This window comes from Panthera uncia, chromosome C2 (genome assembly GCF_023721935.1).
Source record: "Panthera uncia isolate 11264 chromosome C2, Puncia_PCG_1.0, whole genome shotgun sequence".
NCBI lineage: Eukaryota > Metazoa > Chordata > Mammalia > Carnivora > Felidae > Panthera > Panthera uncia.
The window spans coordinates 10,663,388-10,691,106 of record NC_064810.1 but is presented as its reverse complement, the minus strand read 5'-3'; the positions used below and the strand labels follow the sequence as shown (position 1 = coordinate 10,691,106).

Here is a 27,719-nt window from a genome sequence, read left to right as displayed (position 1 = left end):
GCATAGACTAAGTGATACTTAATTTGGGGGTAGATGATAACATCCAGTAAACTCTACCTGCCTGTTCCATCCTGGACCGTAACTGGCTATAAGAAGTGCATTGTTCAGGATGTAAAGCATTTGAAGATTTATTCTGGTGCCCTTATGAATAATTAGTGTTTTTCTCCCTTGCTCCTTTAAGGTGCTTTAATTAAGATCTTGGTGTCTCTTCCAGTCTGAGACGATCACAGTAAGACAAGAAAAGGCAATGTCATGGTAGGCAGTTCTTAGTTGCTAGAGAAGTTAGGCCACTTAGTTATCAGGTTGATGAATTTTTGTTCTTAGTTCAAAATGATAAATATTCTCATGACTTTTAAGTATCAGATGTGCTAGTATAGTTCTTTCCTCTGGAACTGAAGTATATTTTAAAAGTTTTTCTTTTTATAAAGAATGTCTTGTTGCGCCGTTTTGCTAGACTGAAAGTTTCCTCATCACTTGGTGAGACCCTCCTCTAATTCAATCTTTGTCTTTTGTCTTTGCTGCCTTGCAGGGTTGGTACAGTAGGCTTCACTAACTTAGCTGCAACTCAGAATTTCTCCTCCAGCACCTGAGTAAATGCTGATGGTCTTGTGGAGAGTGGATTAAGAGTACGAGCTAAGTTCTCAATCCCAATTAAGAAGCGGAGGAAAATTTAAACTGTCTCCTTCAAAGTTTATCACAACCACCACCATCAAGACAGCAAACCAAAGGACAAAGACTTTGACCTGCTGTGTTGCTCTGTGTAGTCCAGTTCACGTATGGTTTACAGACTTGGCTGGGGTTACTAATGAGTAAATAAAAAGTTGGACACTTCCTGTCGTTGGACACTTATTCACAAAGTTACCAAAATGAGGGCTGTACTGGAGACAGCAGACATTGCCATAGTGGCCCTGTATTTTATCCTGGTCATGTGCATTGGTTTTTTTGCCATGTGGAAATCTAATAGAAGCACCGTGAGTGGATACTTCCTGGCGGGGCGCTCTATGACCTGGGTAGCAATTGGTGCCTCTCTGTTTGTGAGCAATATTGGGAGTGAGCACTTCATTGGGCTGGCAGGATCTGGAGCTGCAAGTGGATTTGCAGTGGGCGCATGGGAATTCAATGCCTTACTGCTTTTGCAACTTCTGGGATGGGTTTTCATCCCGATTTACATCCGGTCAGGGGTATACACCATGCCTGAATACTTGTCCAAGCGATTTGGTGGCCATAGGATTCAGGTCTATTTCGCAGCCTTGTCTCTGATTCTTTATATCTTCACCAAGCTCTCAGTGGATCTGTATTCGGGTGCCCTCTTTATCCAGGAGTCTTTGGGTTGGAACCTCTATGTGTCTGTCATCCTGCTCATTGGCATGACTGCTTTGCTGACTGTCACCGGAGGCCTTGTTGCAGTGATCTACACAGACACTCTACAGGCTCTGCTTATGATCGTTGGGGCACTCACACTTATGATTATTAGCATGATGGAGATTGGCGGGTTTGAGGAAGTTAAGAGAAGGTACATGTTGGCCTCGCCCAATGTTACTTCCATCTTGTTGACATACAACCTTTCCAACACAAATTCTTGTAATGTCCACCCTAAGAAAGATGCGCTGAAAATGTTACGGAATCCGACAGATGAAGATGTTCCTTGGCCTGGATTCGTTCTTGGGCAGACCCCAGCTTCGGTATGGTACTGGTGTGCTGACCAAGTCATCGTGCAGAGAGTCTTAGCAGCTAAAAACATTGCTCATGCCAAAGGCTCTACTCTTATGGCTGGCTTTTTGAAGCTTCTGCCAATGTTTATCATAGTTGTCCCAGGAATGATTTCCAGGATACTGTTTGCTGATGATATAGCTTGCATCAACCCAGAGCACTGCATGCAAGTGTGTGGAAGCAGAGCTGGGTGCTCTAATATTGCTTACCCACGCCTGGTGATGAAGCTGGTTCCTGTGGGCCTCCGGGGCTTAATGATGGCAGTGATGATTGCGGCTTTGATGAGCGACTTGGACTCTATCTTTAACAGTGCCAGTACCATATTCACCCTCGATGTGTATAAGCTCATCCGCAGGAGCGCAAGCTCCCGAGAACTAATGATTGTGGGGAGGATATTTGTGGCTTTTATGGTGGTGATCAGCATTGCATGGGTGCCAATCATCGTGGAGATGCAAGGAGGCCAGATGTACCTTTACATTCAGGAGGTAGCAGATTACCTGACACCCCCAGTTGCGGCCCTATTCCTTCTGGCAATTTTCTGGAAGCGCTGCAATGAACAAGGGGCTTTCTATGGTGGAATGGCTGGCTTTGTTCTTGGAGCAGTCCGTTTGACACTGGCCTTTGCGTACCGTGCCCCAGAATGTGACCAACCTGATGACAGGCCAGGCTTCATCAAAGACATCCATTACATGTATGTGGCCACAGCATTGTTTTGGGTCACAGGACTTATTACTGTCATTGTTAGCCTTCTCACACCACCTCCCACAAAGGAACAGATTCGTACCACCACCTTTTGGTCTAAGAAGAGCTTGGTGGTGAAGGAGAGCTGCTCCCCGAAAGATGAACCATACAAAATGCAAGAGAAGAGCGTTCTGAGATGCAATGAGAATAGTGAGGCCATCAACCACATCATTCCCAATGGGAAATCTGAAGATAGCATCAAGGGCCTTCAGCCTGAAGATGTTAATCTTTTGGTGACCTGCAGAGAAGAAGGCAATCCAGTGGCTTCATTAGGTCATTCAGAGGCAGAAACACCGGTAGATGCTTATTCCAATGGGCAAGCAGCTCTCATGGGTGAGAAAGAGAGAAAGAAAGAAACAGAGGATGGAGGCCGGTACTGGAAGTTCATAGATTGGTTCTGTGGCTTTAAAAGTAAGAGCCTCAGCAAGAGGAGTCTCAGAGACCTGATGGAGGAGGAGGCTGTTTGTTTACAAATGTTGGAAGAGCCTCCACAAGTTAAACTAATACTAAATATTGGACTTTTTGCTGTGTGTTCACTTGGAATTTTCATGTTTGTTTATTTTTCCTTATGAACTTTTAAGGATATGATGAGACACTAACTTAAGAAAATACTGGTCTTTGGAAAGAAAAAAAAAGAAAACATGTAACTGTTGCATCTCTCAGGCATTGTTTACGCTGTAGGTTTTAGCCAAATTTTACTTAGCAGAAAATCATCTATTTGCAAGACTTTATTTTCCCAGAGATGGATGAAAGCAAATTTTCAACCTAAATGAAGTGAAACTTGTTTAACGGACTGAATTGTGCAAATGTGGTTTAAAATTTTCCATACCAAAGTAAGGAGAGAGACCAATTATTCTCATAGAACATGTAGAGCAGAATATATGCTAAGATATTACAAATAAGGTATACTGTCTGCACTGCCAAATCTTGGTAGGCCTTCTTAACCTGAAGTAGAAGACTGACTTGCTCATTTCAAAGTTTTTTCTGTCTTTGTAATCCCTACTACCATTTAAAACTGAATTTGTAGACATTGTATAATCAGTTGTGTACTGAAAACCTAACTCATGTTCTTGTGGGGTACTTGTGTCGGGACAAGTTAGTTCATTTGCCAGGCTCGTTTTGCTAGCATGAGCCTATGGATTCTGAATGCCAAAAGAAAGGAAGAAGAATGTTTTCCTGTAGCTGTTCTTGTACCACCAATATATGGAATGTTGAGCAAAAGTTGTTCCAGTTCCTTTTTTTTTTTTTCTTTTTTTCCTGCTTTGACTGAAGTTTAAGTGAACCATACTCAAATGACCATCAAGTCTATCTTGATACATTTATGTCATGACTGTATTGTCAGATGATTAGGGGAGAAAATGAAGTAAACATTGCTGATGATCCCCAGATTTATTGACCAAGTTCAGGTTGTTTATACAGTTTGGGAATTAGCAGTCCTCAAGCAGTGTTTGGTCAGCTTATGCTAAACAGGTGACTACTCGTACTCCACTAATTCTCTAGCTTTGTTCTTTGTTCTTGTCATTTGGTAACATTTTTTATTAGCCACATATCTTTCCAAGTGGATTCAGTCAGAAGATATGTCCAGAAATTTGAAAAAAAAAAAAAAAAATTGTCACTGCCTTTTTGCTGGGTTGCCCCATGATATATTGAAGTTGAGCTTTTGGAGGGAAAATTTAATTCTGAGATCATATTGTGTCCTTGAGAAGTTCCCCCCGCCCCCCGATTTACTTTTTTTCGAAAGACTTGCCATCTGTACACAGCCTCTACATTTTTGTTTAAAAAGTTATATTGACCTAGAGCATGAGGAGGTTTCAGTGCAAACTGGGCATCAGTAACAGAAAAGTCAGGGTGCATGCTTTGCCATTGGTAGATCGTCAGTATTGTCTTTCTGTAGAACAGATAGCATGTTAAAGAGGTGTCAAGAATAAGAACTTCTGGGCTTAATAGTATGTCTTGTGGAGGGCATTGTAGGACTTGTGTAAATTATAGGACCCTCGATCTTCACATGGCATGGCACTCTGTTGTAACCTTCATGGATGGGAATCTTTTTCACAGTCTGATTCCCCTTCGTGAGGGCAGGGTACAAAAGATGTTGGAGGAAAGCTCTGTAGATCATGTAGTTATGTGTCTGTGTGCTCAACATGGTCCTTTTTCCTTTGTGACATATGAAGGAAACTAATTGTGTATCTACTTTCTTTGACTTTCCTGTAATCTCTGATACTTTTTAAATTGCATGATTTTATTAAGCTTGTATTCTTTAGGGAAAAGTATTACTTTTTTAGATACTTTTGTAGATTTTGAATCAAAACTCAGTCCTAATAACTTTCAATTTTTTGTATTCTGTAAACTAGTTTCATTATGATGGACTTGATTAGTCCAAAGTTGATTTTAGAAATTATCAGGTAGCATAATGTCTTCCCATCTCCAGGAGGCTTTCTGATGGACTGAGTCTGTAGATGAAAAAGTAATTTATGTATGAATAGCATGATTTCTGAGAGCTTAGAGTGCCTTGTAGAATTTTTTTTCCCAATTTCATTCTTAAGATTTAGAAGTTGGGGGCCAAATAAATAGGGACCATCCTTTTCTTGTATGGAGGAGGCTGTGGCTGTGACATATCTAAGGTTACAAAAAGTCTGTTGGGGAGAACAGAGAACCATGTATCCAAAGCTGGACTCATGGTTAGTCCTTTTCTCAAAGGAACTATTTTCCTTTGAGACCACCTTTTTGGTATTTGGGGAAATAATAGGACCTTAGATTTTTCAAATTGGCTTTTAAGTCATAGGGGTTAAAATTTTCTTTGAACACATTGCTGTGTAACTCTCCACAAAGAGGATTGACACATTGGCTGGGCAGCCTTCTTAACCCTTCTTTTTACGGCATAAATTAATAGGTGGTGTTTATGTAGGTTTTTTTTCCCCTTTGTTTAATGTCGAGTCCTAATAGTTTGGAGTATTAGGATCCCCCTACTTTCTCTTTGCTGCTGTCTTAGTACGATACGTGAAATACATCATCTTGTGTCTATTTGTGTGTATATAGCAGTAGGTCAAGTTTAGAGTACTAATGTCTGTAAATAAGGAATGACTATTAGCATATCCATTAGGGTGTTTATTCTTGTCAGTATAAACATCACTGTGTTGAGACTGAAGTCCCCGAAGCTTGCCCTTCATATTGCTTTCCAGTAAGAGATAATGTGCTTGAATAAGTATGTGGATTGCCGATTGCAACTTCATTCAGGGGACCATTGTTCAGTCTAGATTTCATTAGAATGATTGTTCATGGAATGATACATGGTCTGTTTTAAGCTAGCAAAATGTTCATACTTTACACTAAATGGGTCCTAAATGATGACATTTGCTCTGTAGACATATGTATATATTTTTATATTGGCTCAAGCTAAGGTTCAGAATTGAGTAAGAGTGATATTGACTAGAATAGTTACCTAAGAGTCCAAATGAAAAGTGAGAACACTGGTCTTCAAAAAGTAGAGACAAATACTGTCTTATCTGTTCTTTATGGTATCCCCAGTTCTTAGATTTTTGTCCTTCCACACAATCTCAGTCTTAAGATCTGATGAGAAGAGCTTATTATTCGGGCATGCAGAATAATTATTGGCTCCAAAAATACTATATCCTTTTGCCCCGAGATAGTATGTGGCTTTAGAAATAGCTGAGCCGAGCTTTTTCTGCAGCCATTCTTTTCCTGGTGAGGTTATCACTCATATCTTTAGGTTAGAGAAGCATCAAGCAATAGTGGTGGTACTGTGTCCTTTAGCCTAAATTCAGCAGATCTGCTCTCCCAAGGCTTCCATTTCCCTTGCCTCAAAGGATCCATTGTCTTTTTGTACAAAGAGGCTGGCCAGGGTCATAGTTCTTAGCATGTCAAGTAATTAGCAGAGACCTATCATATGTGAAACTTCACATTTTAAGAATTGATTGGGAGGTTGTCACTCAGTTCTCTAACCTGAGGCTAATTGGGAGTGGGGGACTGAAGTCTCGTCCAGGGCGCTTAGAGTCTATAAGTGTCTCCGTTTCTCAGTCCGCTGTTTTCTTCCCTATACTTACAGGGTGAGTGGATCTTCTCCTCTGTCTTCGAATATCATTTAGTGTAGCCTGTGGGCTATTCTCATTCTTTACCGTCCTGAAGACTGGCCATATTATTAGACCCGTCAGTGTTCCCACTTGGCAGTATTTGGCTTACTTACTTTGCTTATACTTTTTACTCTGCTGTGTCATTTTCATCTGAGGTATGATGGCTGGAAAGGACCGTGTGGGTATGGAGTAGTTACACCTTACCATTCCCCAGGTTTAGATTGAGAGATATATGTAGACCATTCCTGTTACATTTTGTGACCACGGAGACATGCCAGGACAATTGTTCTAAGAAGTCCGAAAAACTATAAATGAGATGCTGAGAAGAAATACCTGGGTGATAAAAACACAAACTTAACAAATTAGGTAACAGACAAACATTAGGTTAAAATGTGCAGACGTAGAATTCTATTCAGTGAATTCCAGAACTTGAAGCATCTTGGCTATCAGCTTATTTAAGCCTTTCCTCATATAGATGCGTATATCAACGAATAAGATCCAGCCTGTTAAAAACCCTGGTTTGATGTTAAATATTGTGAAGTAGGAGTTTTTAAGCCTATTTGAGGTTAAATGACTGATATTTGATAGTGACACTTTAGTAGAAAAAAATGCTTTTAGGCTTGTATTCATAAGATTTCTCATTAGCAAAATGTTACATTGCATAAGTCATTCTGATGTTAGCTTGAACAGACTTTACAAATAGGGTATACTCCTATTTGTGTGTATACTCACCTACCATTCAGAGAGACTGGTCTTTCCCTTTGTCTTCCCTCACATTGCTTTGATTTTTCACCTATTCTTTCTTTTAACATTTCTCAGATTCCTGTTTTGATCTTTTATCAGCTTAATTCACTTTCAGGTTTATTGCTGTGATGTGCAAAAGTGCTGCTTTGCCCCAGTTTTGAATACTTGGATCCAAATAATGATTCATTAAGTATAGTCGTGTTTAAATATACGAAATTTCTATAAGCTTAAACTGTTAATTCTCCAGAATGATCTTCTCAGGCTAATGTTCACTAGTGTTCACTAATAAATGCCCTAATAATCCATCAGTATTTTATTCTGAAAACTCTTTTCTTCAAAAATTAGGGAGACAACAATAGTTAAACTTCATACCGATCCCTTTGAAATGGTGGTATCACAATGCAGAGAGGAATGGAGTTTGTTTTGATGCCAAAAAGCCTTGTTCTTTCAGTACTTTAAAGGTGCAAAGTTGGAACTAGTCAGTTGGCATATAGAGAAACCCTTTTGTACTAGTAAGGTGTGAAGCTGGATTATATAAGAAGTAATCTTTTGATTACTACATTCGGTTAGCTTATTAACTCAGGGCGGCAAACCCCTTTTCCTCCATTAAGGTCACTTCTCTTCATTTGGTATCCTTTTTCTCAGACTCTCCCCTCTGTTGGAAGACTTGGTATTCAGCTACTCTGACTCCTAGAATTGGATTTAGCTAAGGTTCAAACTATATAATAGGCTTTGCCAGTGCTGAGTCCCACACCATCAGTCACATAGTCATATAAATGTTTTTATTTAAACTTCTCTCTCCAATGCCGGGAATAAGGCTTTCAACTACTGATTCACCTTTAAAGGAATGTTATGAGAATGGATATAATTTATGTTTCTGTTTCCATCTCAAATCCTTTAGAAAAGATAGGACTTTGGCTTTGTTTCTCTGGTAACTAACAGCCTTAACCATTGATATATTGCCTTTTATTCAGAAATAGACGAGAAAGATTTGATGTATTTGTATCGTTACTCATTTCATGTACTTTACTTTTAAGGGGAGGACCATAATTGGAAGCTGTTGGTTTAAACCAAATAACCTTACTTTATGTAATAATTTTTCAGTGTGGTTTGGTTACCTGGATTCATACTATGTGTGAAGAGAGGGATGCTAGAACAAATAAGCAAATGAAGAGCAAGTCAAGACAAAAAGCACAGCGGTCTCAGATTTTTCTTAGTGTAGGAGCAATGGCTTTACTCGCAGAAAAGCACTAGATCATAATTGTTGCCCATGATCCTAAAGCCCCTTCAATCCTTTCCTACCCCTACCCCCAGTTAAAAATAGTTTACAGTCCGTGAACTCTATCAACAGGGGAAATACATATTTCAGTGATTTCCGTAACAGCACAAGTTGACAGTAGATAACCACAACCTTATTGGAGACTTCTATTTATCTTGGTAAATTCACCTTGTACCCCAGTGCTGCTGGAGGAAGGAGTGTTTACTTTGTTTATCGCCTTTGGACAAACTAGTCTGGATAATTTTTCAGTATTTAATTGTAGCCTAGACTTCTGTAAGTGGAATTTTCCTTAATAACTCGCTTTTTGGTAATAATAGTTGGAAACTGAAATTAAGCTTATTGCTATTATTGAAATCCCAAATTGGCAAAGGCCAGTATATAGGGTATTTCATAATATAATCAGCTTCTGAAATTTCTGTTTTGATTAGTGCCTTCTGGTTGCCAATATTGACTCTGCTAGTTTACACATTTCCCTTTCTTGATAGAATATATTTATTTGTTACAATTCCTCTTTTTAAATTTTGTTATAACTAGTCAAGGAAATACACAAAATGCATTTATATTTACATACTTTATATGCAGCGTTTGTTTAGGTTCAAGGAAACCAAGTAGCTCTAATTCCTGTTGCAGTTTAAGTGTTATTTATTCATCTATATTTGTTTTGTATCCTTCATTAAAACTATAAAGTTACTTATTCTGTGAGTATATTTTAACTATTGTGTTTCCAGTGTAGGTTTAATAGGCATATCTGAGAACATACATGTGGCAACAGTTTCACATTCCATGTTAGATAAAGAGCTTAAAGTAAAGGTCCGTAGAAAGCACAAATCCTGTTCACGCAGGTGTGTATCTCCACACGTAGAAAGCACAAGACTCACAGTGTTTCTCAGTGTCCCGCAAGTGCCAGTCATAAAGCCCACCAAGCGTCTGTCTTGGGAGTTATGGAGGACCACCGTTTTGAAAGCCCTAGACAATGAGGTGATCTAAATTGTGGTCCTAAATGAGAAGTGATTCAAATGTAATAATCTGAATAAGTTGGTACTGCTGTGGTGGAGGGAGAGAAGACCAGTGTCAAGAATGTTGCAATTATACTTGGGGTTACAAGTGAAAATGGGGTTTATGGGTTCTTTCCTATAATCTGGAACTAACTGGGACAGACTTTTAAGCTTTTGGTGGGTGGGACAGTTTGGTAAACTTCTGCTTTAAGTTGTAGACCCATTTGAGTTGGTTTTTGATCTTAAGTCTTGAGGAAGTTTTACCTGCCATCGGTAGGTTCCTGAAAACATGGAGAAATTTCACATTTTGACAGGGCAAATACTTGTCTTTCATCTTTGTGTAGGTTTGTAAGAGGTAAACTTAGCTTTATTTTTTCGTGTGCTTTACTGCACTCATTTTAATAGAGCAGAATTTGGTCCAAGTATTCTGAGCATCAAACTAAGTCTGAGACAGCTCTGCCAAACGAGCTACTTTGCTTTTCACAGTGGTTGTAAGAGTCTAAAGGCTTCTTTTACCTGTACCATTCCCCCCGCTTCATGACCAGATGAGGTGAAATCTGTGGGTGCAGCAGAAGAAAATGTGTTTTTCTTGCACTCGGTTTTGCCCTTGTTTTCTTTACCTGCATAGTCCCAGTCTATCAAGAATGCATAAATAATCTCTGTCTTGAATTTTGCCCATATGTCAAAAGGTGTAACTCTCAGAATGGGAGACAAGTGACTACCTTTGTTCCCACTCTCCTCTATTTTGTGTATTTATCTTCTTAGGGAAAGACTTGGTCAACTCGGATAATACATGGAATGAAGATTAAAGCTGGTGTAGACTGGTATCACATGTTTTAGAGGGGTTAACCAGAGCGCCTGAAGGGAGAGATTCGTTCCCCCTCCAGCAAAAAGCAGTCAGGTGTGTTCCCTCAGTATTAGAATGTAAAACCTCAGGCTTGGGGTGGGGGTGTGTGTGGTGAGGGCAGAGGGGTGCCAGAAATACAGGAAAAAAAAGAGGTTTGAGGAGTATCTTTGGCTTAGCGATGTGTGATAAGGCAAAACAGTTATAATCTGTTAATCCTATATAGTATGCGTCTGTACCTTTAAATGTTTTTAAATTTAAAATCATTTGCAAGAACTTCATGCTTTTGAAGATTCCTTTGGCAGAATTTCTTTCGTTTAAAATTCCACGGAAAGTTGCTTTAATTATTCGTCTAGGTGAAAGTAGTCCTAGCAGTGTAAATATGTATAATTAGAATTTTCTAATTTCACTTTGAGATCTCTAACTTTTGAGTGGCAAAAACAGATCAACAAGTCTTTTGCTCATGGACTTTTCTGTGGCGTTGTTAAAATGCAAAAGCTTTATTTTTGTTAATAATGACATGTTACGTTAGCGTCAGATGATGATACGGCATCTGTTCCCTGCCTTTCCCCACCAGTACTGCTTTGGTTTATAGATTGCCAGCAGAGTTGAGAAATAGAGCAGGGATCTACCCATTCTTGGCTTGGACATCCCATTTTCTGTTGCCCAGACCTGTGTCGGCAATCATGTATGAACTATGTTATGCTTCTCAGTACTTATTATTTTTTTTTTGATAAGGTGGATATCAAAAATAGTTGCTGTGCAAAAGTTAGTAGTCTTCTTCAAGAAGAAAACCGATTCCTTTTCTAATATCCTGTGAAATTGCTTCATTCATTTCTTTATTTTTAAGCCAAATGTCAGCAGAGTACTGCTGCTTTTATCTAGTACTTTTGATATGTAAGTATTGCATTTTAAAAAGATGTCTACATTGAAAGCTGTTTTTCCCAGTGTCCTCCCTATTATACTCTGTTCATATTTTCTGTAAGAGACCAGTCTGTGCACTGGGGGTGTGTATTGTGTAAATGTACCATTTCGTCAGTTATGCATTGTAGACCAAATGTGATTATAAATGAAGCTGTTGAGTTGTTGGTGAGTTTTTTGAATTGTAAACTGATTTCCAGTGACCGTTTGTTGTCCACAGGTTTTTTTGTTTGTTTTGTTTTGTTTTGTCTTCAGGTTTGATCGGGGTCCATCTTCACATTGTACAATGTTTTAGTTGCAAGCAGAAAGTAGAATTTGGTATAAACCAGGTTATTTCTGTATTGAAAGGAATACCATTGAAATTGTAGATTTAGGATTGTTAACCATACATGACAAGTCTAACTTGACTATTATTCTAACCTACTGTATACAATCTGATTTTTAAAATTGTAGACATGTATGATCTTGGTTTAATGTGTTTTTAAAAGTGTTATTGTTGAAAAAATGGAAAAACAATGAAGCAAATCTGCTAAAGAGCTGTCAGTTTTCATTACTGACTCTGTAAAATACACTGTTCTTTGTGTACTGTGTGTTATTTTGCCAGCTGCTGCATTAGCCTTCAAAAGTATTTGGAAACTTCAGATGAACTACATTTCTTGAAAAGTATATTCCTTTCTGTGGTATCTTGTCCTGTAACTGAAGTATAGTAATTATTTTATGGAAATGTTATTAGCACTTCTGTACCAACTTTGAATAAAATGAAAAATTTACATTTCTGTGACTGAGTATTTTCAGTATGAACACGTATCTGCCCTCAAAACTTGATGAGGTTCTGTGTCTAGAGTTGAAGAGGTTGTACCTCAGTGCCTTTTCTCTTGGCTCACCACAGGTTTTCCCTACCAGTTAATGCTGTTCTTTACCATTGTAAACCAGGGCTTACGGGTGTTGATCCGGAATTGAGTGACATGGCAATCACCGAGTAAATAAAAATTCTCTTAGTTTATCACTTCTGTTTCGAAATAACTTCAGATCACAGGAAAGTTGTGAGAACAGTATGAAGAACTCCGGAATCATTTTCATCCAGATTCACCAGTAGGACACATTTTTGCCACGTTTGCTTTGTCATTCTTTTATCATACACACTTTTCTGAACCATTTGAGTGTTAAGTTGCAGACATCATTCCCCTCTACTCCTTCGGTAGTTGTAGTATATTTAAGACAAGGACAGTCCTCTAATCAGAATGTAATTATCAATATCTGCAACATGACAGTGATGCAGTATTTTAATCTGACGTCTTTATTCAAATGTTGCTGTTCCAGTAATGTCCTTTTGTAGCGTTTTTTAAGTTTAGAAGCCAGTCCGTTGTATTTAGCTTTTATGTCTCTCTCCTTTAATTAGCAATTCCTCAGTTTTTCTTTGTCTTCCATGGTATTGATAGTTTTGAAATTTAGAGGCCATTTTGTGAATGCCCCTCATTTCCTCATGGTTAGATTCACACTATACATGTTTGGCAGGAGTAGGACATAAGTGAAGCAATGATAATGTCCTCAAAGCTTCATGTTGGGAGGTACGTGATGTTGTTCCCTTAATGTTGACATTAACTTTGATACTTGGTTAAGACGGTGTCTGTCAGGTTTCTCCACTGTCAAGTTACTGTTTTTCCTTTAGCCAATAAATAATCTGTGGGAAAATAATAAGAGATTACGTAAATAACTTACTCCTCATCAGGCTTGAACCCCTGAATTCAGTGTCCATAGGTAATTTTTGCCTGAGCAAAGTTACTACAATGATGATGCAAAACTGATTTTTTTGTGTGTGAAGTTTTGTTGTTGTTTGCTATACTCAAATGGAAAGCTTCCTCCTCTTCCCATTTATTTGTATGAACTCATTTAGTGGGTTATACTCCATTACTGTCATCATTTTGCTCAAATGTTTCCAGATTTAGCCATTGATACTCTCCTCAGACTAGTTTCTGTGTCCTTGATGCCCATTTGTATCATTTTTTCAGTGCTTCCTGATTTCCCAACACAGCAAGGGGTTGCAGGCTTATCTTGTACTTTCCTTTCCCCATTGGGACCAGGCATTTAGTTAGGGAATGGAATTTAGAAATCAAGGTCTGGGTGTGCCCATTCTTTACAGGGGTGAACATGGCCCTTCTTCTGGGCCCTTTTCAGTATACAGAAGTAGGGTATTCATATACATCTGAGGCCTCCTAATTCTACACCAGTGCTAGAAGGTTCTTTTAGCTTTCCCCATTACTCCCTTTTCCAGCTGCAAGAAATCAGATAATATTGACACATTAACTCATTTTTCAATCTTACAACTCTTTAGAATTAAAGTTTTTGCAGGTGTATAGATGTTTTTAAGAGTTTTGCTGAATATGGAATTGTAGATTGGGAAGTATTTTTCTTCAGTTTTTGTAAGCATAAGACTTTTTTTTTCCCCCTAGCTTCTAGTCTCAGTGTTCTGAAATTTCATTATTACATGCCTTGAAAGTTTTTCTTCCATTGTACTGGCCCTCAGTGGGCTCTTTTCAGTTTGGCAACCGAGTGTCTTTTATTTCTAGGATGATTACTCTCTGTTTTCTCCTTTTTGGAAAAAAGGAGTTTTTTGAACTTTGAATTTTGTTCAACTCTTTGGATCATGTGGACTGGTCCAGTTTCATACAGTCTCTTGTTTTTTAATTTTCTTAATTGTCTTTGTCTTTTTGCTCTTTCTAAGGGTGTTTCTAACTTTATCTTCTAACCCTTCTGTTGAAAAAATTTCTCAGGTATTTACTTTATCAGTGCTGCTTTGTTCCCCGAATCTTCCTTTTTTCTAGTCTCTTGTTTCATGGTTGCCGTATCTTTTCATCTCTGAAGATAGTGTTTTCTCTTCCTGCAGTGTTTGTTTACTTCAGTTTTTTCTGTGTTGAGCTCTCCTGTTAAAGGCTTTTCTCAAATGTATGCGGTCTTTGGTTTAACTGAATGGACTACTGAATGCGTGGGTGGAGCTTGTCTGCTTCATTGTCTGGCCTTCATGGCCTGGCTGTTTGTTGCACGACTCCTGTGGTATCTTTTGAACAGGTCAGATTGCCCAAAGAATAGTCTTAAGAGTTTTTGACTGAAGGATGAAAGGCCTTGGGCCATCATTCTGGGAGCTAAGTGGGGAAAGAGCCCAGGGGTCTCATCATTCAGTATGCATTTTTTTCCTCAGTCTCTTTTTGGTGTGGTGCCCCCACTTAGAGCTGTGCGAGTGTCTCCTGGTCCAGAGGTTTCTCTCTGTTTTGTCCACTCCAGAGAATAAACCTCCAGACATGCATCTAAGGATCCAGTTTCTCCTTACGCTTTTGACAGACTTTATTTTAGCCTCTTACTTCACCCCCACTTTCACAGGCATACCCCGTGTTGCCAATTCTTGGATCTTTGGAGGAATTCTCCATTAAGTACGGTTGATTCTTGGTTTTCCCCATTGCTGCTTTCTTCCATATATTTTCTTTCTTCTCCAGATTGAATTGCTGTGTTCCCGTCTTGTCTTCCTCATTCTTTCAGAGTTGTACCTTAAAACACACACACACACACACACACACACACACACACACTAAAAAGCTCTTTACTGTAGTTCTAGTAGGTTTTTCAGAAGGAGTATAATTAGATGCTTGTGTTGCAACTTCCAACTTACTGGGAAGTTTTGGTATCTGCTCTTTGCTTAGTATTTGAAAGTTGACATTTCTGAGTCTATAGCCCATTTCAGTCCTTCCCAAAAAGAACATGTTGACAACCAGAAGCACAGTTGGAGTTTTAAAATTCTGTTGGTCTCTGAAAGCGCAGAGCTAATGATCGTTCACATTTCAAAAGGGGCCTTAGGAATTGTGTGTTTGATTCTTCTGTACAATGCACGAAGCCCACCTACGAAAACATTTTTTGTGTGTGGAGTTTAACATACATACTCCGTCCCATGAAAATGAACTGGTATACAGCACAGTGAGTATGGTTGCTACTTGTTATTTGTGGCAGTTACTTTCTGTAAAGTGGCCTCTAACGCTGAATTCGTGAATACAAGTCATTGCCCCTTGAGGAGATGCAGGGTTGGGTTCCTGTGAGCCTCTGGCTGGTCACATTTTAATTAACTGACCGAGACATAACCTCATTTTTATGTGTGTTTCTGATGAAGTCTGATGAAGACATTATATTTAATATGTTTGATTCATAATCATTGAGCTCAAAGCCAACAGCATCCTAACCCATGCCACGAATGAAGCTTTACCTAATGCATTTTTCCTGTAAGGCACATCACATCCTTCTTACACCAAGGAACATTTAGGACAGCATGTCACTACACTCAGGGGACCATTTTAAACAGCATTGACAAAAAGCACAAGAATGCAGGAAAACATGGCACTACGTGGGCCGCAGAAAAGACACCTGCTTATTATCATGGGAGACCTGAAACAAGAAGGCAGAGCCTCGGTTGTTGGGCCTCAGCCGGGAATGTGCATGTCGGGTGGCACATTTTCCACCGGTGTCCACATGCGTGTGTCTGCAGATGACTGCAGAAGTTGGTGGGAGTGTCCACCTGGGCGGCACAAATAAGTTTTCGCTAGTAGACGAATTGGCATGTATGGATTCCGCACGTAATGAGGATCCACTGTACCTGCGAAGCAAACACCCGTGTAACCACCGCCCGCAAGAACTAGAACTTTGTCAGCCGCTCTCCCAGAAGGTGCACTTCAGTTACGGGAAGTTCTGATTTTAAAGGGGTTTCTTACCTCCAGTCTGCCTCTTTCATTTGATAGCTCAAGTTCTGCCTCTGAAGTGTTACCTTTTTTCCCTTTGAGTATTTGAAGACAAATACTCAAGATAAGGGTACTCTTAAGTCTCAAAATCCAGCTTTATCTTTTTCATTCTCTTGGGTGTGCAAGAGACCCTTTACCTGTCTTTTTTTTTTTTTTTTTTTTTCTAGACAACTTTGAGGCACTTTGACGTCCCTTTTTATATGTTTAAATCAGCAAATACAGTCTCCAGGGTACACACTACTGACGTTAGACTGTAGGGGTGGGAAGTAAACACAACAGTGAAGACTACCATTCCCTTGGTTTCACTGTCCTTCCGGTTGAAATAGGAAATTTCATTGTCACACCCTCTGGAAGACACTGTACAATGCTGTTGTCTCTACTTGGTATGTAGAGACAGCACGACCTGCTGACTCGGTTTCCAGAAGTTGTCCTAGCTTTTCAGAGTCCTGAAGTTGGATGCGTAATATTTCCTGTACACTCTAGGAGTAGAATGTCCATGATTCTTGATTATGTCCCAAGAATCCTTAGAAGTTTGGAAGCACCTTTATGAGTCTGGCTGTGTCTTTGTTTTGTATCAGTCTCTCTCACCTGTTTATTCCTTCTTCCTTGACTGCGCATCTGTTTTTTACTAACAGGATGTGCTTTAGCTTTATTATGCATATCTGTCTTTTGAAAACAAATGGTGCTGTTTTCCTCTTTGCAGTTGAATATCTTATTTCTCCTTGAATTTTCTGACTTGGCTTAGCATTTTCTTTCTCTTCAGTGAATTCAAGTGCAGTTAGCAACTTCCATCCCTTCATTTTTCCATTTATTCTTTGACTTATGCATTCATCAAATACTTAGCAAACACATTCTGTGTGCCAGTTGCGTTGCATCTCCAGCATGTAGTAAAGATGAATAGATGCAACCTTGAAGAAGCTTAGTTAAGGAAGGGGATGGTACTCGACATAATTGTACTTGCAAGATGTGTGTGGAATGGGAGCGGTCCGTGTAGGATCGCAGAGGAGAAGCACACTTCTAGGAAGTAATTGAATCTGGAAGGATGTTTTTATTTCTTTAATTCCACTGTGCCTTTATACCCTGCTCCTCCTGCTCTTCAGAGTAGTGCAATCCCTCAAATGCCTTCCTCTCACCTCCTAAGTTAAGCACCCCTGCAGTGGCCTGGTTGGTGGACACAGTTGGTCTGTAGGGTAATGCAGATCTGACTCTTGCCAAGGCCCAAGTTTCTCCATCAGGGCATATTTAAAAAAAATACTTCTCTTAACCCAGTCAACGAACACATTTTTTGCTAAGCTCATACACTGATGTTTAGAAGATTCACAGGATATAAAATAGGATTCTTTCTTTAATAACCCTGTTGTCTCTAGTCACTAAATCTTTTGCGGGTTCTTACCTCCCTTGGTCTCCCTGTCATTCCAGTGCTGCCCTCCTACTCCCTGCAGAGGCCGAACTGTAAGATGAAGGCAGGGAACTGAATTGTGCGTGAAGGAGAGCAGTCCACAAGACAGGTAGCTCAGTGATGTATACCTGATTCCTGCTCTCACTATCCATTTCATGAGCTTTGGCATTTCATTTACTTGCTGCCATAGTAACCAGGATTCCTGCCAGTCTTCTTCCTCTTTCCCATCTTTTATTCATCTGTACAGGCATCTGGAGTGGGGATGGGGAAGACAGAAGTGGAAATCTCCCAGTAAAAGGGTGTGGATTTCAGAATGTCCTCAGAATAGCAAAGATGGACATCTTCGTTTTGGCATTGTTTCCAGCTGTTGAAGTACTATTAACCACAAGTAGTCACCTCTTGGGGTTGTTATTTCTCTATTTCATGTCAGGGAGAGCTCTGTTATTGTGAAAAAAGAAGTGGAGCTTTTATGTTTATTAAATTAGAGTTGTAGGAGATCATTGTTGAAAGTCCTTTATAAACTACAGTTCGGCCAGAACCACTCATTTTTTGGCTGATGAGAAGCCAGCCAACTTCATACTAGAATGTGGTTCTCAGCTTTGTCTGTACCTGGAGAGTTTCAAAAATGCTAGTGCCCAGGATTCTTAAATTCCTAGGCCAATTGAATCAAAATATCTGAGGTGAGACATAAGCATCTCATTTTTTACAGTTCCTAGGTTAGGGGGGCCTGGATGGCTCAGTTGATTGAGCATCTGACTCTTGATTTTGGCTCAGGTCATGATCCCAGGGTCATGGGATTGAGCCCCGCATCGGGCTCTGTGCTGGGTGTGGAGCCTGCTTGAGATAATTCTCTTCCTCTGCCCCTCTCCCTCTGTCGCTCGTTCTCTCTCTCACACACACACACAAAAAAGTTCCTCAGATGATTCCACTGTGCTCTAGAGGATGCCTTGGTGATTCTGCCCTTTTCTTTTGGTGTACCCAAATCATGAAAGGAACTGTTGGTTGTATGCAATTGAACCTCCAAATTTGGCCTGAAATGGCATCTATCTGATTGATATTCTTTGACTTGAGACCTGGGAAACAAGTGGATTAATTAAGGAACAAAACTGCATTATAGTCGAACTACACAGATTTACTGTTAACCTGGGCCCGTAAGTAACTGACAAGTCATAAATTCATACAGAGTTGGATCTCATGTAATCATGACTTTCTTGTTCTGTGAGGTCTTGAAATTCATTCATTTATAATCTTTTGACACCAGAGCTGGTATTGGTGACTCACTGTGGGCTAGCTGCAGGGTCCCTTAGTAAGTCCAGTTTATGATTTAGAGGCAGTCTTGCCAACCTTGTAGCTGAAGTTACTGGTCATCCTACTAACTACCTTTACATTTGCAAACTCAGCCATGCTATGAAGTGTGACTGCTTTATTATTTTCAGTTTGTTATTGGCACACATTAATCTGTGCTGGACTCAGCAGTTATTGGACTCTTGCTCCTCTGATTTTTTTTTTTCTTCCATTCTTCCCTGGGTTCTTTTTATTTTTATCACATGCCCCAAAGAATAAATTTTTATGTTTGATTTCCCAGGTCTCAAGAATCTCAGTCCTGGTGCATGGCCATAGAATATGGTCAAGTTCCTCTTTTCTCATCACCTTGATTATTTTTTCTTCTTCTTCTTCTTCTTCTTCTTCTTCTTCTTCTTCTTCTTCTTTTTAATGTTTATTTTGAGAGAGAGCGAGAGCATGTATGCACATGGTGGGAAGGACAGAGAGAGAGAGAGAGAGAGAGAGAGAGAGAGAGAGAATCCTAAGTAGGCTCCACACTGTTAACGCAGAGCCTTACTTGGGTCTTAATCCCATGAACCATGAGATCATGACATGAGTCGAAACTAAGAGTAGGATGCTTAACCCACCACTCATTACCTTGATATCATTGACCATTGTGTTCTCAGGGCCAGACTTGGTCTTGTCCTGTCACATGTCCTTAGTCGGCTCTGATTTTAGGACCAGTGATCTCTAGGCTCCTGACTTCTAGATTTCTGGTTTTTCTCTGATTGTCAAGAATCCGAGCAGCCAATGTAAACATAGCTCATGATATTAGAAGTACAGCTTGCAAGGCTCTCTCAGTAACCACTGAAAGCTTATCTATCAATACCTCTCTGATTCGTATTAAAAATGTATATGGATGTGGAGTCTGTGAATGAGTTCTAAATGTTTGAGGCTTAGGTTTAGGACTTCAGTACAAAATTTGCAAATTATGGCATCCATAGTAAGATAGCAAGCAAGTCTCTGGCATAGACTTAGGGGAAGAAATCCTCTTTAAATCAAAACAAAACTGAATTTTCCCCAAAAGCAGTTTGTTTCTAAAACAACTTTTTATTGCTCACTGTAAAAAGTCAGGTAATAAAGCAACATGAAAAGAAAACACAACAGGATATTCCTGTCATCTTACTACCTAGGGAAAAGTAGTAACATTTTGTTGTATATTCATCCAGACTTTTTTCCAATGTATGTGTACATAAGTACTTTTTTCTTTTAGAAAGAAATATGGATTGACCCTACCGGCTGATTTTTAGTTTCGTTAAAATATTTTTGCGTCTTACGTAAGGATCAACGTCCTTTTTTTAAATGGCTGTGTTACTATTCAGTGAAAATAATTTATTGAACCAGTGGTCTGTGATGGACAACTCCATTTCTATTTATGCACCATCCTAATAACTTTATGGTGAAGTTTTTCCGAGCTAAGTCCTTGTGCACGCGTATGGCAGTTTTCTCAGAGTAAATTCTTAGAAGTGGCTGTAGTATTGAAGGTATACACATTTGAGACTAATCTAGATTGCCATTTGCCCTCCAGAAAGTTTACATTTTTACCAGCAGTATAAGTGAGTGTTTGAACAGAACTCTTAATGTGCTAAGCAAAAAATTGCTCAGAATGGACAAAGGTGATGGCTTCTGCGTGTGCCAAACACAGTGCCCATGTTGATTCTATCCAAAAATAAATGCCATCTGACTCTCTCTGTCCTTCTTTCCTGCGTTAGTCCAGACCTGCTCTGAAAGCACCCTAACGGACCCTCTCTCCACCTCTAGGAGAGGCGTTCAGCTGTCCTGGACCGGTTGCAGAGCTGTCTCTAACCCAGCAGTCAGAAGTAGCAGCTCCTTTGGAGTTCTTGTCACATTGATGCTTTTTGATTCAGTCTTGTTTAGGTTTAACTTCTGTTTTAATTAGTTTACTTACATGTGTCTGTCTTCATGTCTGTATCACAAACTTTGAAAGGGCTGGGACTTCGTGTTTCCCATCCTTGTGGCTACCCTTTTGGAGGTGGATTTCACAGTAAGCAACCCAGAAATACTTGGCTTGAAGAGGCCTTTGAGAGGAATGTTTCCAGATTAATACTAGGTGGAGCCTTAAGAAATGGTCACTATCTGACTATACTTAATCTCCCCCAGTGGTGATCTCAACCTGTATTTCTGAACTCACAGAATTTGGTATGCTTGTTCAGTTTTCTTTCCTTTTCCAGATGTCAGGAATATGCTTCCTCTTTTATAACTGATTTGTGTCATTAAAATTATTTTAAAGTTGTTCCCCAATAAAGATTTCTAGGTGGTCTCCTCTTACAACTGTTTCTCGTAAAGATGATCGTGTAAATTAAATCTCGTATTCATGGGTTCTTTTCACTTGTTATACATTTTAGCAGCTCTTAGGGCTTGTAACTTTGTTAAATGATCACTTGATATGTCTGAACTGTGAATGTACAGTTTTTAACCTAAAATTGTTTTTAATATTTGAGGTACTTTTCTTTTTGCAGAGCACCTGATAGTTGCTTACAAAAAGGGTTTCACTGAATTCTAATCATTTGTTATTTTCCTAGTACACTTTATAGATGCTGGTTCTCTTACTGTCTCCTGTCCTTTCCCCCACTTTCGAAAACCTGTTAAGTCTTTCTTCAGTAGCTCGTCCATATTTGTTACAAATGGTCTTTTAAATAAGATTCATAGGCAAAGTAGTAGAGCAGTGCAGTTCTACTTATAGAAGCATTTTCTGTCTTTGACCTTTGAAAAGCCTTTGAAAGTTACTATGCTGGTCACTTACCCACAAGTTATACAGTGTACATATTATGTAATCACGTTTGACCATGTATTTATGTAGTTTTATTTTTTTAGTTTTCTGTACTTCTCTTTACTGAATCTTAGGCTAATTTTTAAAATTGCTTCTGTGCTTAATAATTTTTCATCTTTAAAGACTGCAACTCTTGATTCAAATTGTGGGGCAAAAGGGGTTCTCTGATCATAAAAATATTTTATGAAACAGTTCCCATGGAATCATTTTCAGAGTTGGGCTTTGTAGCTGTTGTTAGGCAGTGCTGGCACTTTACACATTTTGTACTAGATGGTTGTCCATTCTGTTCTTCTGAGGTCTGCTAGTGACAGAAACCTCCTTTAAATCCTGTTCTACTGTTGAAAGGCGCTCACAGATGGTCTTTTTTCAAATGGCTGTGAGAATCTCAATGCAGAATTTCCAGGGACATTCTCTCTGAAAATGCAGGTTTCAAGGGAATTTTTTTTAAGGACATAAATTCCAGAATTAAGATGTGGCAGAGAACGAGAACGGCTTTCACTCTTACATTTTCACAGGTGTTGACAGTTTTCTGGCCTGGCTCCGCCTTCCTTGAATCCTACCTGCTCCTGGGAGTTGCACACCTCTTTGTTATGTGAGAAAGGTGAGGGGTACGTGGGTGCTGCATGCTGTTAGATGTTGTGTATTCTGTGTGATTTTTATTTCCTGGTGGACTGTGAGGCTGTTGTAGCGATAGCTGAATGCATCTGAGGGCCACTGGCTTCAAAAACTTAATGGTTGGCAGAGAGTCTAATTGACAAGATAATTTTGTTCACAAGCTACTCTTACTAGGACGAACGTATGTTTAATTAGATAAAATGTTGGTATTGACCAATGGTGGTGGTAGAGTACTCCGACGAATTCTTAGCTTAAGTAACCTTACTGAATGGAGATTTTATTTTGCGGGCAAGTAGAGATGTCCTTCCTTTTATTTTTCTCATTTGTTTGCTCTCATCTTTATTGTAGAAACTTCGACCATTAGAATCTCTAGAACTGGGGTTTTCAAAATGTAGCCTAAGGAACCTGGGCTTCCTAGGGACCCTCTCAGGGAATCGTTACAAAAGCAGTAGAAGCAGTAGTGGGTAAAAGAGCTGTTGCCTTAATATAAAGCCAGGCAACAGCACCAAACCTGACTAGTCGTCATCGTATTCTTCACCACCATGCAGTTATAGTTTTTTTTAATGTTTCTTTATTTTTGAGAGAGACAGAGAGACAGAGCATGAGCAGGGGAGGGGCAAAGAGAGGGAGACACAGGATCTGAAGTAGGTTCCAGGCTCCAAGCTGTCAGCACAGAGCCTGATGCGGGGCTCAAACCCATGAACGGCGAGATCATGACCTGAGCCGAAGCTGGACACTTAACTGACTAAGCCACCCACTGGTGCCCCCCAGTTGTAGTTTTTTTAAAAACCCACTTTCACTTCACAGTGTCCTTCAGGATGATGAGTGGTGCCAGAATAGTATTGGAATTTAATCTTGGCTGGGGCTTTAGAAGTTAGCAAGACCAGCTTCCCACCTAATGCAAAGATTGATTCAGTGGTCATCCTCTACCTGTGCATTTCTAGTGATGAGAGGGTCATGCCAGCCCATTTCACTTTCATACAGCCGTAATTTCAGAAATGTGTTGTTTACACATTGAGGCTCTCTTTCTCTAGAATTTTTACCCTCTGATTTCAGAGATTTTTATAGATTACCACAGTGCTAAACCTCAGTGATCAAAATATGACATACCTATGTTTTTTCAGAGTAGCCCTGCAAATATATGAAGTTCGCTGTTAGATTTTCCCTCAGTCGTCTTTTGTAGCCTGAATACCGGTAGTCTTAGTAATTAATAATAATGAGACCAAAATTGGTAATTTTGTCTAGTGTGATTTTTGTTAATTAATTTATTTTTTTACTTTTTTTAAATGTTTATTTATTTTTGAGAGAGAGACAGCATGCGAGCAGGGGAGGGGCAGAGAGAGGGAGTCACAGAATCCGAAGCAGGCTCCAGGCTCCGAGCTGTCAGCACAGAGCCTGATGTGGGCCTCAAACTCATGAGCTGTGAGATCATGACCTGAGCTGAAGTCGGAAGCTTAACCAACTGAGCCACCAGGCGCCCCCACAGTGTGAATTTTTTAAAGTATTGTTTAGTGTAAATTTTTTTAGTACTTTATCTTTTCAGCAAATAATTGGAGCAATCCAAGTTTAATTTATATTTGTATATGTATTTGAACTTGGTCTCTGAAATACATGACTGTTTAGTTTCACTTCCATTAGATGAGTTCTGGATTAAGACTACAATATTAGTGTCAACATTTTGGCATTACATGAAATAAATAGAAAAAACACTATTGTCATTTTGCTTCAATATTGCAATTACTAACCGATGGTGAGCTACATTGAAAAGTGGCTTCAAATTGTAGTATAGATTGGAGGAAGCTTGGGGTTCCTCAAGAAAAAAAGGGAGTAAGCCAGTAAGGGAGGTAGAACTGATACATTAATGTACTTATTTAAGCACTATTTCTAGTGCCTGCTCCCTGATATGTGGACTGGTTTAGACTTTGGGAATACAGCTGAGTCCATGATGGACTACAGTCCTTGCTCTCTTGCAACTTACATTCTAGAGATGAAAGAGTATTTACGGATCGCCACAAGTGCTGTATAGAGATAAACGGGAACGACACAGAGTAAGGCAGGGGGCACTTTTGGATGATGAGGACATCAGGATGAGCACAGAAGAAAAGAGGGGGAGACTTTTTTTTTGTATGCCCCTAGGATATTTTGAGAATTACAGTATAAAAGTTGTTTGTGCAAAGGTCGTAGAGGCAGAAAATTTGTTGGGAACCATTGATTTTGCACAGGAGAAAACTGAGGCACAAGTTTAAAAATGGGCAGATTTTAACAATTCACCCAGGGTTGTAACTCATTTGTGAATGAGCTGGGACCGGCATCCAGTTTTCCTAGTTCCCATTCACATTCATTCATTGTTTCTTTTCCTTAGTTTTTTTCAACTGAATGTTTTTAGCCCCTCAGTCTGTGCCTTGCCAAAATTGTGTTTCATTGCCATATGGTGGATTGAAGGAGAGTTTTAAGGAGTTGCTTTCAGATGGGATGGGAGAAGCCCATGAGAAGCACACACAACCTTTCTTAGAATGGTTGAAATTCAGTGGTTCAGAGACCTTGTGAATGAGAATTATGACACTAAGATCATTTACTTCCTGTAGACCATATGTTCTTACAGATTGAAAATTGTGCTGGATTGGATTAAGGAGAACTTTGGGTTTCTTTTGAAGCCTAAGAATTTTATTTTAATAGAGCTGTAGGTTTCACCAGATGAGGAAAGCTGCAGTTGGCACTCTGGGTTGATTAGGAAGTTAGGAGCTTGGGGGTTGGAATGGTGAATATTGTAGAGTCACTTCTGTGAATCCTGTGGGGTGATTTGAACGGCCAGGCTAATGTTCAGTTAGGTTGGTGCCACGTCTGTCTACCTGATTACCCATCCCATGGGGAATTCTCTGTCTGCATACCTCTGGGCCAGGCTCATGGTTTCATTTGTGGCACATCTTAGGGTTAGTGGATTGAGGCCTTGCCGGCATCTGTCAGTCCATTACAGTATAGAGCAGAGGTTGGCCAGGGAGTAAATAATTTAAGCTTTGCAGGCCATGCAGCCTCAGATGTAATTACAGATCTGCCGTTAGCATAAAAGCAGCATGGACACTATTTAAATGTATGAGCTGCTCTGTTCCAATAAAACTTTATTTGCAGGAACAGGTACTGAGGCAGATGGCTCACAGCCCCTCGTTTGCTTGACCCCTGCTATAGAGTGATGAGGTAAGGGATATGGGACGAGTGGAGCTCCCCTAATAAACCAGAATTATTTTTGCTTCTTCATCTTTCTTTTAAAACTTTTGAAATTACCTATGAAATTACCATGAAGTGAATGTGGCTATTCCAGCAGTTTACAATTTGACTTGACATACCTAAGTCAAACAAAATAGGTTTTGATATTTTCCTGAGTTACATTCTTTTTAAGTAGCTTTACTCTATTTTTGGATAGAAGAAAATTTTTTATTTCAGAGGAGGGTGCTCCATGTTTCATACTGTAAACATTGCAGTTGGAATTTAAACAAGACAAGAGTTATTGAGATATATTCTTTTTTAATCAGGCAAAACTGAAATTAAAATTTATGATTTGGGTAGCTAATCAGAAGACTGCAATCCATCAATTTTTTTTTTTTAACCTTACCCATTTCTTTATTTGGAAAGACTGTTTGTCTGCCAATTATCATAAGTTAATTGGTGCAATACCAGGTCAAGAAATGGCATTGTTAATGAAATGAATTATTACCCTGCTGTTAGTAATGAGGCTTCTGCAGAAATGCGGAAATGTCTGTGAACTCATGAAATGTGAGAAGAATTTAGTCTACGTGTTGATTAGAACTGTATAAAAATATGTTTGTGTACAATCATAAGGAGAGATTGCCATAGATTTTTCACCTAGTTAGTGTTCCTGTGAAGGAATTTGGGCTCTTCTTTTTATTGTTTGCAGGAAATTTCTGTTTTATCATAAAGTTAAATACATAAATATAATTTTCAGCAGGAATTAAAAAAAAAACCCAGTGGGCTACAATGTGAAATGAAAGTAAAAATTTTGTTGGTAAACCTTAAACTAATACTCGGCGCATTCACAGCATTTTAACAGAATTCGTCAGAAAGGAAGATTGATAGGAACGGTGGATTTTCTTTGGTTCCTAAAGTGCTCACTTAAAATTATTCTGCATTATTCTTTTCATTTGATCTGAAATGAGCCACTGGAAGGTAGCCTTTTCTGAAGTTCATTCCTGCACTTCGCGATCCCTTTACCTTCATCCCTTCAGTTAATGTCTTTGAGGAGAGGTGTCCCTTTTCCTTGCTGAGGTGTCCTCGGCCACCCTCTGCCCGCCCCCCGATTTTACTTCGCCGGCGTTCCTTCCCTTGCATCGGGCTCATCCACTTACTCGCGGCCATGGCATCTCAGAGTCCTGGCATCCCTCAGAGGCCCAGTTTCCAGATCTGTAAACCTTTTGTCTTTTTTATTCGGTGAACATTAACTGTGTCACAGTATGTAGTACGTACCAGGCCAGTGCTGGGCTCGCAGCAATTACACAATCATACTGGCCACTGCCACCGTTGTCGTTGAAAACCGCGTACGTTCCATCCTCTTCACTTGCTTCACTCCCCTTTACTAACTTGCTCATGTGTTCTGCCCCCTGAGACACTCTGCTCAGACTTGATGCCCCTCAGGCCCTGGCTCTGCTTCTCTCTCTTCCTTGCTGTCACACCTGTACCGCGGAAACTTGCCATCCAGCTTCTAGCCCCATCCCGCAGTGTGACCGTGCAGCCAGCACATGCTGGCCTTGCCTTCATTTTCGTCCTCTACCCTCTTGTTCCGGAGTCTGCCTCTTTCCTTTTAGTTTCTCTGACCAGGTGGGCCTGATTTTCCTCATACTGTCTGACTACCTTTTCCGTTTGCTTTTCTGACTTCAAGTTCCCCGGTCAGCCCCCAGATGGTTGTGTTCCCCAAGGTTCTGTTGGTTGATCTCTTTGCCCCCTCCCCCACCCTCTCTCCTCGTCTCCGCTATTCCTAGGGCTTCAGACAGCCCTCCTGTGCAGATGATTATTAAATGGGTAATTCTAACCCTCCCTGTTGTTTTGAGCTTAAGTTAACATTTTGAGAGGTCAACCTTGAGGAGCTGTAGGCATCTCAAACTCAGCATGTCTTAAACCAAATCCATCTTTTCTTGTCCCCAACCAGCTCCTCCAGATTTTCCGTTAGGTGTCAGCAACAGTACCGTTTTCCCAGCCACCGTATCTTGGCACCCCTCTTTTGCCACATCTCTGCCTCATTCTCCACATCACATTAGCTACATCTTCTCAGGTTTACCCTGTAAAGTATCTTTGCTTCCAGAATTCTTTTGTGTATACATATGTAAAGAGAGAGATCTGGAAAGAAATTCACCAGAATGTTTAAAGTTTTTTTATCTCTGGGTGGTGAGATTTTACGTTGTTTGAATTTTGTTTTTCTAACAGGTATTTAGTATTTGTATGCTTGTATCCAGCCTATCACCTCCCAGCCCTCCCGGGTCCTGGTCTT

General features: G+C 39.8%; 2 protein-coding genes across 3 annotated transcripts in view; both read left to right on the top strand.

Moving 5' to 3' along the window:
• Positions 1-26,204, top strand: part of SLC5A3 (solute carrier family 5 member 3) — a 48,832-nt gene extending 22,628 nt beyond the window's left edge. The window contains exon 2 of the mRNA XM_049627911.1: positions 530-26,204. Within this exon, the coding sequence (XP_049483868.1) occupies positions 867-3,023 (2,157 nt within the window). The 5' untranslated portion in view covers positions 530-866 and the 3' untranslated portion in view covers positions 3,024-26,204. The remainder of the gene's footprint in view (positions 1-529) is intronic.
• MRPS6 (mitochondrial ribosomal protein S6) overlaps positions 1-27,719 on the top strand; it is a 67,442-nt gene that overhangs the window by 23,153 nt on the left and 16,570 nt on the right. The gene's annotated exons all lie outside the window — the stretch shown is intronic.